The sequence below is a fragment of the Tursiops truncatus genome, chromosome 6 (assembly GCF_011762595.2).
Source record: "Tursiops truncatus isolate mTurTru1 chromosome 6, mTurTru1.mat.Y, whole genome shotgun sequence".
In the NCBI taxonomy this organism is placed as follows: domain Eukaryota; kingdom Metazoa; phylum Chordata; class Mammalia; order Artiodactyla; family Delphinidae; genus Tursiops; species Tursiops truncatus.
The window spans coordinates 33709431-33722475 of NC_047039.1; the positions used below are offsets into that span (position 1 = coordinate 33709431).

General features: G+C 39.9%; 1 protein-coding gene across 19 annotated transcripts in view; it reads left to right on the plus strand.

Moving 5' to 3' along the window:
* Window positions 1-11722, plus strand: part of KIF27 (kinesin family member 27) — a 106568-nt gene extending 94846 nt beyond the window's left edge. For all 19 annotated transcript variants that reach the window (XM_073806018.1, XM_019940354.3, XM_019940358.3 and 16 more), the window contains one exon: window positions 9659-11722. In XM_073806018.1, the coding sequence (XP_073662119.1) occupies window positions 9659-10143 (485 nt within the window). In that variant the 3' untranslated portion in view covers window positions 10144-11722. The remainder of the gene's footprint in view (window positions 1-9658) is intronic.
* Window positions 11723-13045: the final 1323 nt, after the last annotated feature.

The following is a 13045-nucleotide window of genomic DNA, read 5'->3' on the forward strand; positions in this document are numbered from 1 at the left end:
GTCGCAAAGCATCAAGCTGATCCCCCTATGCCATGCAGCTGCTTCGCACTATCTGTTTTACATGTGGTAGTGCACATATGTCCATGCCACTATCTCACTTTGTCCCAGCTTACCCTTCCCCCTCCCCGTGTCCTCAAGTCCATTCTCTACATCTGCATCTTTATTCCTGTCCTGCCCCTAAGTTCTTCAGAACCTTTTTTATTTTGGATTCCACATATATGTGTTAGCATAGGGTATTTGTTTTTCTCTTTCTGACTTCCTTCACTCCATATGACAGTCTCTAGGCCCATCCACCTCACTACAAATAACTCAGTTTCGTTTCTTTTTATGGCTGAGTAATATTCCATTGCATATATGTGCCACATCTTCTTTATCCATTCATCTGTCGATGGACACTTAGGTTGCTTCCATGTCCTGGCTATTGTAAATAGAGCTGCAGTGAACATTGTGGTACATGACTCTTTTTGAATTACGGTTTTCTCAGGGTATATGCCCAGTAGTGGGATTGCTGGGTCGTATGGTAGTTCTATTTTTAGTTTTCTAAAGCATCTCCATACTGTTCTCCATCGTGACTGTATCAATTTACATTCCAACCAAGAGTGCAAGAGGGTTCCCTTTTCTCCACATCCTCTCCAGCATTTATTGTTTGTAGATTTTTGGATGATGGCCATTCTGACTGGTGTGAGGTGATACCTCATTGTAGTTTTGATTTGCCTTTCTCTAATGAATAGTGATGTTGAGGGTACTTTCATGTGTTTGTTGGCAATCTGTATACCTTCTTTGGAGAAATGTCTATTTAGGTCTTCTGCCCATTTTTGGATTGGGTTGTTTGTTTTCTTGATATTGAGTTGCATGAGCTGCTTGTAAATTTTGGAGGTTGATCCTTTGTCAATTGCTCCATTAGCAAATATTTTCTCCGATTCTGAGGGTTGTCTTTTCGTCTTGTTTATGTTTTCCTTTGCTGTGCAAAAGCTTTTAAGTTTCATTAGGTCCCATTTGTTTATTTTTGTTTTTATTTTCATTTCTCTAGGAGGTGGGTCAAAAAGGATCTTGCTGTGATTTATGTCATAGAGTGTTCTGCCTATGTTTTCCTCTTAAGAGTTTTATAGTGTCTGGCCTTACATTTAGGTCTTTAATCCAGTCTGAGTTTATTTTTGTGTATGGTGTTAGGGAGTGTTCTAATTTCATTCTTTTACATGTAGGTGTCCAGTTTTCCCAGCACCACTTATTGAAGAGGCTGTCTTTTCTTCATTGTATCTTCTTGCCTCCTTTGTCAAAAATAAGGTGACCATATGTGCGTGGGTTTATCTCTGGGCTTTCTATCGTGTATCATTGATCTATATTTCTGTTTTCGTGCCAGTACCATACTGTCTTGATGACTATAGCTTTGTACTATAGTCTGAAGTGCAGGAGCCTGATTCCTCCAGCTCCATTTTTCTTTCTCAAGATTGCTTTGGCTATTCGGGGTCTTTTGTGTTTCCATACAAATCGTGAAAGTTTTTGTTCTATTTCTGTGAAAAATGCCATTGGCATTTTGATAGGGATTGCATTGAATCTGTAGATTGCTTTGGGTAGTAGAGTCATTTTCACAATGTTGATTCTTCCAATCCAAGAACATGGTCTATCTCTCCATCTCTTTGTATCATCTTTAATTTCTTTCATCAGTGTCTTACAGTTTTCTGCATACAGGTCTTTTGTCTCCTTAAGTAGGTTTATTCCTAGATATTTTATTCTTTTTGTTGCAGTGATAAATGGGAGTGTTTCCTTAATTTCTCTTTCAGATTTTTCATCATTAGTGTATAGGAATGCAAGAGATTTCTGTGCATTAATTTTGTATCCTGCTACTTTACCAAATTCGTTGATTAGCTCTAGTAGTTTTCTGGTAGCATCTTTAGGATTCTCTATGTATAGTATCATGTCATCTGCAAACAGTGACAGCTTTACTTCTTCTTTTCCGATTTGGATTCCTTTTATTTCTTCTTCTCTGATTGCTGTGGCTAAAATTTCCAAAACTATGTTGAATAATAGTGGTGAGTGGACATCCTTGTCTTGTTTCTGATTTTAGCGGAAATGCTTTCAGTTTTTCACCATTGAGAACGAAGTTGGCTGTGAGTTTGTCATATATGGTCTTTATTATGTTGAGGTAAGTGCCCTGTATACTTACTTTCTGGAGGGTTTTTATCATAAATGGATGTTGAATTGTGTCGAAAGCTTTTTCTGCATCTATTGAGATGATCATATGGTTTTTCTTCTTCAATTTGTTAATATGGTTTATCACATTGATTGATTTATGTATATTGTAGAATCCTTGCAGCCCTGGGATAAACCACAGTTGGTCATAGTGTATGATCCTTTCATGTGCTGTTGGATTCTGCTTGCTAGTATTTTGTTGAGGATTTTTGCATCTGTGTTCATCAGTGGTATTGGCCTGTAGTTTTCTTTCTTTGTGACATCTTTTTTTTGCGGTACACGGGCCTCTCACTGCTGTGGCCTCTCCCATTGCGGAGCACAGGCTCTGGACGCGCAGGCTCAGCGGCCACGGCCCACGGGCCCAGCCACTCCACAGCATGTGGGAGCCTCCCAGACTGGGGCACGAACCCGTGTCCCCTGCATCGGCAGGTGAACCCTCAACCACTGCGCCACCAGGGAAGCCCTCTTTGTGACATCTTTGTCTGCTTTTGGTATCAGGGTGATGGTGGCCTCATAGAATGAGTTGGGGAGTGTTCCTCCCTCTGCTATATTTTGGAAGAGTTTGAGAAGGATAGGTGTTAGCTCTTCTGTAAATGTTTGATAGAATTCGCCTGTGAAGGAATCTGGTCCTGGACTTCTGTTTGTTGGAAGAGTTTTAATCACAGTTTCAATTTCAGTGCTTGTGATTGGTCTGTTTATATTTTCTTTTTCTTCCTGGTTCAGTCTCGGAAGTTTGTGCTTTTCTAAGAATTTGTCCATTTCTTCCAGGTTGTCCATTTTATTGGCATAGAGTTGCTTTTAGTAATCTCTCATGATCCTTTGTATTTCTGCAGTGTCAGTTGTTACTTCTTTTCCATTTCTAATTCTATTGATTTGAACCTTCTCCCTTTTTTTCTTGATGAATGTGGCTAATGGTTTATCAATTTTGTTTATCTTCTCAAAGAACTAGGTTTTAGTTTTATTGATCTTTGCTATTGTTTCCTTCATTTCTTTTTCATTTATTTCTAAACTGATCTTTATGATTTCTTTCCTTCTGCTAACTTTAGGCTTCTTTTGTTCTTTCTCTAATTGCTTTAGGTGTAAGGTTATACTGTTTATTTGAGATGTTTCTTGTTTCGTGTGGTGGAATTGTATTGCTATAAACTTCCCTCTTAGAACTGCTTTTGCTGCATCCTGTAGGTTTTGGGTCATCGTGTTTTCATTGTCATTTGTTCCTAGGTATTTTTTTATTTCCTTGTTGATTTCTTCTGTGATCTCTTGGTTGTTAAGTAGTGTATTGTTTAGCCTCCATGTGTTTGTATTTTTTACAGACTTTTTCCTGTAATTGATATCTAGTCTCATGGCGTTGTGGTCGGAAAACATACTAGATACGATTTCAATTTTCTTAAATTTACCAAGGCTTGATTTGTGACCCAAGATATGATCTATCCTGGAGAATGTTCCATGAGCACTTGAGAAGAAAGTGTATTCTGTTGATTTTGGGTGGAATGTCCTATAAATATCAATTAAGTCCACCTTGTTTTATGTATCATTTAAAGCTTGTGTTTTCTTACTTATTTTCATTTTGGATGATCTGTCAATTGGTGAAAGTGGAGTGTTAAAGTCCCCTACTATGATTGTGTTACTGTCGATTTCCCTTTTATGGCTCTTAGCATTTGCCTTTTGTATTGAGGTGCTCCTATGTGGCGTGCATAAATATTTATAGTTGTTATATCTTCTTCTTGGATTGATCCCTTGATCATTATGTAGTGTCCTTCTTTGTCTCTTGTAATAGTCTTTATTTTAAAATCTATTTTTTCTGATATGAGAATTGCTACTCCAGCTTTCTTCTGATCTCCATTTACATGGAATATCTTTATCCATCCCCTCACTTTCAGTCTGTATGTGTCTCTAGGTCTGAAGTGGGTCTCTTGTACACAGCATATATATGGGTCTTGTTTTTGTATCCATTCATCCAGTCTATGTCTTTTGGTTAGAGTATTTAATCCATTTACATTTAAGGTAATTATCGATATGTATGTTCTTATTACCATTTTCTTAATTATTTTGGGTTTGTTTTTGTAGGTCTTTTCCTTGTCTTGTGTTTCCTGCCTAGAGAAGTTCTTTAGCATTTGTTTTAAAGCTGGTTTGGTGGTGCTGAATTCTCTAGCTTTTGCTTGTCTGTAAAGGTTTTAATTTCTCTTTCAAATCTGAATAAGATCCTTGCTGGGTAGAGTAATCTTAGTTGTAGGTTTTTCCCTTTCATCACTTTCAATATGTCCTGCCACTCCCTCTGGCTTGCACTTTCTGCTGAAAGATCAGCTGTTAACCTTATGGGGATTCCCTTGTATGTAACTTGTTGTTTTTCCCTTGCTGCTTTTAATGTTTTTTCTTTGTATTTAATTTTTGATAGTTTGGTTAATATGTGTCTTGGCGTGCTTCTTCTTGGTTTTATCCTGTATGGGACTCTCTGCACTTCCTGGACTTGATTGACTATTTCCTTTCCCATATTATGAAGTTTTCAACTATAATCTCTTCAAATGTTTTCTCAGTCCCTTTCTTTTTCTCTTCTTCTTCTGGGACCCCTATAATTCAAATGTTTGTGCGTTTGATGTTGCCCCAGAGGTCTCCAAGACTGTCCTCAATTCTTTTCATTCTTTTTTCTTTATTCTGTTGTGCAGTAGTTACTTCCACTATTTTATCCTCCTGGTCACTTATCCGTTCTTCTGCCTCAGTTATTCTGCTATTGATTCCTTCTAGAGAATTTTAAATTTCATTTATTGTGTTGTTCTTCATTGTTTGTTTGCTCTTTAATTCTTCTAGGTCCTTGTTAAACGTTTCTTGTATTTTCTCCATTCTGTTTCCAAGATTTTGGATCATGTTTACTATCATTACTCTCAATTCTTTTTCAGGTTGACTGCCTATTTCCTCTTCATTTGTTTGGTCTCGTGGGTTTTTACCTTGGTCCTTCATCTGCTGTGTTTCTCTGTCTTCTCATTTTGCTTAACTTACTGTGTTTGGGGTCTCCTTTCCGCAGGTTGCAGGTTTGTAGTTCTTGTTGTTTTTGGTGTCTTCTCCCAGTGTCTAAGGTTGGTACAGTGGGTTGTGTAGGCTTCCTGGTGGAGGGGACTAGTGCCTGTGTTCTGCTGGATGAGGCTGGATCTTGTCTTTCTGGTGGGCAGGACTGCATCTGGTGGTGTGTTTTGGAGTGTCTGTGGCCTTATTATGATTTTAGGCAGCCTCTCTGCTAATGGGTGGGGTTGTGTTCCTGTCTTGCTAGTTGTTTGGCATAGGGTGTCCAGCACTGTAGCTTGCTGGTCATTGAATGAAGCTGGGTCTTAGCGTTGAGATGGAGATCTCTGGGAGAGCTTTCGCCGTTTGATATTACATGGAGCTGGGAGGTTTCTGGTGGACTAATATCCTGAACTCAGCTCTCCCACCTCAGAGGCACTGGCCTCACACCCGGCCGGAGCACCAAGACCCTGTCAGTCACAAGGCTCAGAAGAAAAGGGAGAAGAAGAGAAAAAAAGAAAGAAAAATAAAGTTATTTAAAAAAATAATTATTAAAAATAAAAAAGTTAAAAAGTAATAGAAAAAAGAAAGAAACAAAGAAGAGAGCAACCAAACCAAAAAACAAATTCACCAATGATAACAAGTACTAAAAACTATAGTTAAAAAAAAAAAAAAGCCAGACTGACAGAACCCTAGGACAAATGGTAAAAGCAAAGCTATACAGACAAAATCACACAAAGAAGCATACACATACACACTCACAGAAATAGAAAGAGGAAAAATATATACATATCTATATATATAAAAAAAAAAGGAAGAGAGCAACTAAATCAATAAACAAATCTACCAATGATAATAAACTCTAAATACTAAACTAAGATAAACATAAAGCCAGGAACAAATTAGATGCAGAAAGCAACCCCAAGTCAACAGTTGCTCCCAAAGTCCACCTCCTCAATTTGGGATGATTCGTTGTCTATTCAGGTATTCCAGAGATGCAGGGTACATCAAGTTGATCGTGGAGATTTAATCTGCTGCGCCTGAGGCTGCTGGGAGAGATTTCCCTTTCTCTTCTTTGTTCAAACAGCTCCCGGGGTTCAGCTTTGGATTTGGCCCTGCCTCTGCATGTAGGTCGCCTGAGGGCGTCTGTTCTTCGCCCAGACAGGACGGGGTTATAGTAGCAGCTAATTAGGGGGCTCTGGCTCACACAGGCTGGGGGGAGGGAGGTGTACGGAATGTGGGGCGAGCCTGCAGCGGCAGAGGCCAGCATGATGTTGCACCAGCCTGAGGCGTGCCGTGTGTTCTCCCGGGCTAGTTGTCCCTGGATCACAGGACCCTGGCAGTGGTGGGCTGCACAGGCTCCTTGGAGGGGAGGTGTGGACAGTGCCCTGTGCTTGCACACAGGCTTCTTGGTGGCTGCAGGAGCAGCCTTAGCGTTTCAAGCCCGTCTCTGCGGTCCGTGCTGATAGCCGCGGCTCTTGCCCGTCTCAGGAGCTCGTTTAGGTGGTGCTCTGAATCCCCTCTCCTCGAGCACTAGCCCCTTCAGGCTGTGTTCATGCAGCCAACCCCAGTCCTCTCCCTGGGATCCGACCTCCCTCCGAAGCCCGAGCCTCAGCTCCCAGCCCCCGCCCGCCCCAGCGGATGAGCAGACAAGCCTCTCGGGCTGGTGAGTGCTGGTCGGCACCGATCCTCTGTGCGGGAATCTCTCCGCTTTGCCCTCTGCACCCCTATTGCTGCAGTCTCCTCCGTGGCTCTGAAGCTTCCCCCCCACCCAACCCCTGTCTACGCCAGTGAAGGGGCTTCCTAGTGTGTGGAAACTTTTCCTCTTTCACAGCTCCCTCCCCGAGGTGCAGGTCCTGTCCCTATTCTTTTGTCTCTGTTTTTTTTTTTCTTTTGCCCTACCCAGGTATGTGGGGAGTTTCTTGTCTTTTGGGAGGTCTGAGGTCTTCTGCCAGTGTTCAGTAGGTTTTCTGTAGGAGTTGTTCCACATGTAGATGTATTTCAGATGTATTTGTGCTGAGGAAGGTGATCTCCGTGTCTTACGCCTCCGCCATCTTGAAGGTCTCCCCCAAAACTCTATTCTTGTATCAATTTAAACCACTATAAAACTCTACATGTCAGGATACTAGAGTCAGAAGATCTGGTTGGGATCCTAATTTCTTTTACTGGCTGTGTGACTATGGGTGAATAAATCTTTCTTTAGTTTGTTCCTTTGGTGTTGAAATTCTGGAAGAGGGAAACTTTATATTGTGAGGAATCTAAGTGGGCTTGGGAGTGAGCCTTTCCAATGAGCCCATCTCTGCTCTTTCTCATATGATCTTTAAAAATTAAGGGGCTTCCCTGGTGGGACAGTGGTTGGGAGTCCGCCTGCCGATGCAGGGGACACGGTTCGTGCCCCGGTCTGGGAGGATCCCACATGCTGTGGAGCAGCTGGGCCCATGAGCCATGGCCGCTGGGCCTGCGCGTCCGGAGCCTGTGCTCCGCGGCGGGAGAGGCCACAGCGGTGAGAGGCTGGCGTACCGCAAAAAAAAAAAAATTAAGATGCCTGGCTCCCTCCCCGAGACTCTGTGACCTGGGCATCAGGATTTTTTTTTTCATTGAAATATAGTTGATTTACAATATTCTGTTAGTTTCAGGTGTACAGCAAAGTGATTCAGATATATATATACACACACGCTCTTTTTCAGGTTCTTTTCCATTATAGGTTATTAGGCCAAAGGATTTTTAAAAGCTTCCAGGTGACACTAATGTGCAGCAAAGTTGGGAAGCCACTGTGAGCACTATGATCAAGTTTGTACCTGCTAATTCCACATGAGGATTTATGTCATTTGCTAGTTCAAGTTTTTTGTTTGTGAGAAGAATTTTAAAAACTAGAAAATCAATCCTTTTTTTCTTTTTTTTATTGAGTAGAGTTGATGTATGATATTATATAAATTTCAGGTGTACAAAAGAGTTATTCACAATTTTTTTTTTTTTTTTTTTTTTTTGCGGTACGCGGGCCTCTTACTGTTGTGGCCTCTCCCGTTGCGGAGCACAGGCTCCGGACGCGCAGGCTCAGCGGCCATGGCTCACGGGCCCAGCTGCTCCGCGGCATGTGGGATCTTCCCGGACCGGGGCACGAACCCGTGTCCCCTGCATCGGCAGGCAGACTCTCAACCGCTGCGCCACCAGGGAAGCCCCAAAAGAGTTATTCACAATTTTTAAAGGTTATATAGAAAATCAATTATGTTTTAAACCAGGGTCACAAACTAAAATGCCTGCAGGAGCCAGGAAGCCAAAGTGAGCGGTGGGACTGCAGCAGTTGTCTAAATTGGCAGGGGCAGCTCTGCTCCAGCTGCTGTTGCCAGGCAGAAATTGTCAGTTTTTCTCATTTTCTTTAAAATCCGGAAATCTATATTTTTATATGAAACTTTCCACTTTTTAAATTTTGTATCACATATTATTTTATAGGCTAAGTAAAACATGTCTGTGGGCAGATTTGGCTTGGGAGCTGCCAGTGTGCAACTTCTGTTTTTAAACTTGGTTCTCGCAGGACCAGAAGTGTCCTAATTGCATCATCAACATATTTTAAAGTTGGCATTGTTTCTTTGCATTAGGTCTAGTACCTATATGGACTTCCCTTAAGTAAGTTTTGTCTTTGATATTAGATTATTCTATGATTTGAGGGCCTCAAGCTTTGATAATTTCACTCACTCCTATCACTCATTCCAGCAAGGTAGTCCCCACTGAGGGGTATGCTGTCATTTCCATTTTGATGGTGAAAGCAGTGGCATGTACCCCAGAGTACATTCAGACGGAAGAACCCTGCTCTCATGCTTGGAGTTCAATCAAGACTAGATTTTTGGGCTTCCCTGGTGGCGCAGTTCTTGAGAGTCCGCCTGCCGATGCAGGGGACACGGGTTCGTGCCCCAGTCCAGGAGGATCCCACATGCCGCGGAGCGGCTGGGCCCGTGAGCCATGGCCGCTTAGCCTGCGTGTCTGGAGCCTGTGCTCCGCGGCGGGAGAGGCCACAACAGTGAGAGGCCCGTGTACCGCAAAAAAAAAAAATTTTAAAAAAAAGACTAGATTTTTCACACATATAATGCCAAGTCCCAGAACATTCCCTGGAGATATGACCAGGATTTGAAATGTGATTCACCAGTGGCAAGCCCAGCAGAGGCAGGTGTGGAAGGGCACCAGAGAGGCCTAAAGCACCTCTGTGTTTCCAGGGGTACCAAAATCTCTAGAAGACTACTTCTCAGTTTTGTTCTATTAATTGAAAGTTCTCAGTTATTCACATGGAAGATGCCTCTAAGTGAAATAAGAATAATTAATGTTCACACTTCTGTTCCTCTCAAAGAAGTCACTTAACAAAAAAAGCTGGAAGACAATTTATATTGCATGATAATAATGTAGTTATGTTAAGATATCATGATTAAAATACCTGTTTTGGAGGAAACCTCTTAATTTTTTTTTCTGCTTTTTGGATTATTTTTAGATCATGATGCTGGAAATGGAGTACAGAACCCAGAAGAAGCAGGCATGGTTTCAGAAGAATTAAAACGGGCATCCAGAACTGAAAGTATAAAATTAAGTGGAAGGGAAAGACAATTGGACAGTTCCGCAAGCAGTTCAAGAACACAACCAAATCCTCAGAAGCTCTGGGAAGAAGGCGCAGAATTACCACCAATTTATAGCTCTTTAGCACCCACTAGTGGGCATTTGTTAAGCAATGAGGCCAAAACAGAAAGGGATGGCAATCAGTTTACAAAATCTCACAGTCGACCAACACCCCAAATTCAGCCAGTAGGAAATGTGGCACAGTTGCATAGTGTCACACGTGTAAAGTTGTGTCGCAAAGAGTTACGTCAGATTTCTGCCTTGGAACTGTTGTTACGAAGTTCCAGTCTTGGAGTTGGGGTTGGGTCTATGACTGCTGATTCCATTGAAGTAGCTAGGAAAATGAGTGACTTAAAAACTTAGGCATTTAATAAGAAAAATTTTAATTTAGTAGGTGGGTAAGATTCCTTTTTCTAATCTGTTAAAAATTAAAGCTTAAGCTCACTAGCTGTTCCCTCAGGATAAAAGAAGAAGGGGAGGAAGTAATCCCTAATCCTTTTGTATACCATGGATATGTATATCTTCTATAGTATATTTGAGGAGTTTTAATTTGTATTTCCATAATAACCAAACACATACTTTATCAAGTAATGGAACATTTAAATGTTTCCACTTCTAAATTTGCTTAAAATTTTTTCCAGGCATATTTGAAGAACAAAACTAAGAGTAGAATAATAAACTAAAATATCCATTAAATGTATATTATTATATAATATAAAAGTATATTATTAAGTATATTGTAATATTATAAGAGTATGTTATAATACAATAATTATAATATAAATTTATATTGTTATTCTCAAATACAAGTATATTTTGTTATTTTTTTAAAAAACAGGGGGCTTCCCTGGTGGAGCAGTGGTTGGGAATCTGCCTGCTAATGCAGGGGACACGGGTTTGAGCCCAGGTCTGGGAGGATCCCACATGCCGCGGAGCAACTAGGCCCGTGAGCCACAACTACTGAGCCTGCGCGTCTGGAGCCTGTGCTCCACAACAAGAGAGGCTGCTATAGTGAGAGGCCCGTGCACCACGATGAAGAGTGGCCCCCACTTGCCACAACTAGAGAAAGCCCTCGCACAGAAACGAAGACCCAACACAGCAAAAATAAATAAATAAATTACTAAAACTCCTACCCCCAACATCTTATTTAAAAAAAAAAGAAACAATTAAATATTGCTTATATCAGAGAGAGAGTCACCTGCTGCATATGTTTTGGCTGAAACAGCTGAAAATTTGTGCCAGAATGCACTCTATGGGCTAAGGCAACTGGCTAGGTTTAGGGATTAAGGTTAATTTATGCTCCTCAGAGGCTGAGTGATCATTCTTGACTTTTTAAACATGGTCTCTGCTCTTTTTTCTGGAATTGCTTTTAGAGTATTACATTATTGGTTTGCTAATATTTTGGAATATAGGTTTATCATCTCTCTCTTGCCCTATCTATTCAGCATATCTCTCATTATGCTACTAAAATTGGGAGAAATGAATACAGTTCCATGGAATAGGGAAACAAGGACAGAATAACACTGAAGTATTCTAACATATCAAGGAAAAGGTATCTAGTCATATGGAGTACACCTATAAAGCTTGACATCTAGCCAGAGGATCTTTAGCTAATAAGTTGATGGGCTTAATCTGAGATTTTTTTCCTCTACAACCTGGTTAGTCAGGCCTGTACACAGGCCGCCCAGATTGCACGGGGGTTGTAAATATGTAAATGAAATTTTTTCTTCAAGATATTTTTGGTCTAAATCTTATATAATGTAAACCTCAGTTTGGAATTAAGAACTAAACATTGCTTTGCCCAACAAATTTTTCATCGTAGTTTTCAATCACAGAAAACATTTCATTATAATGACCAGAGGTATGATTTTGTTACTTATATTGTTATTTTTGTTACTTTTCCAAACTTTTGCTTGTAAAATAAAGTTTTTTCTTAAACCAATTAATGTTTGTTTGGGGGGCAGTAGCAAAATCACCCTGATTTATGGAAGCTTACTCCATGAGAGTAACCCACTTTATTACTGACTCCAACTTTTCCTACCTGATACTAAGTTTTTTTTGTTCTTTCCTTTGTTGCTATTGACCCTGACCATCTTACCTAAGACCCAGACTGTTGCCCTGTGCTCAAAGACTGTTTTCCTTTTCTATTTTCTACCCCCTAGGAAGTAGGGTTCCTTGGTCTTACCGGTAAAAAACAGTTCCTATAGGAGAAGAAAACCAAGCCAAAACAAACTTCTAAATTGGTGAATAGTTTCTAGATCTCTTAAGTATGGTATTAAAACTCATTTGAATTATGGGTTAAATAGACTTCTGTGGACTTAACCTGGAAACGGAACCACAAGTTATAACTTCGGCCCAATGAGAAACTGTTTCAACCAACAAATTTACAAACCAACTTAGAGATTTTATTTTTTTAACAGGGACTATTTGAAGTCAGATTCCTGTTTTCAGCTAGTTTTCTCTTTTTACCTTTGGTTTGTATGATATGTATTTAATATATATATTGTATATAATGTGTGTTTTAGATAGATAGATAGATAGACAATGGCAAAAGGCCAGTGCCTTAGCAAAGCACAGCAATCATATATTTATTAATATGTACATATTAATGAAGCCCCTAATTTTAAGTTCCTTATAAAATTAAGTAATAATTTAGAAATAATTCATATAAGAATGTATTTTGACATTGGAATTCTGCTTGCCCAAGAAATTGACACATATTTGCTTTACCTGTGGAAATATAAACACATTTTCTAAAAGCCAGCTCACTAACAAAGCAAGAAAATTTATATTAAACCAACGAGTAGATTTGATAATGCAAATGTGAACTGACATCTAAATAACAAAGGTACAATTTTTTTTTCTTCCTTTTGGTTAAACATACATCCTTTATATGCTATGATAGATTTCATATAAATAAACAAACATATAAATCATGTCCTGGATAATATATTCTGGGAGTGAACCTCTTGTCTTTCTTGTTTAGTCAGTGCAGTCACAAAGGAAAGAAAAATTGTCATCTCCCCCAAGGCAAGTACAATTTTTTTTACATTAACTAGTAATAAATTTACCCTCTGTTTCATATGCTCTCCTTAGTCTAAACATTTTGTCTTTGCCTTTTTGCGTGTATATGAAATATGTTTGTGGGGGTTTTTTTGTTCATTATTTTTTTTCCACCTATAACAGAGCATTTGGAAAGAAACATATTTGCCTCCATAAAGTACTAGTTCTTTCCCTAACTCCAGAGTGTTGTAGATAACAGAGT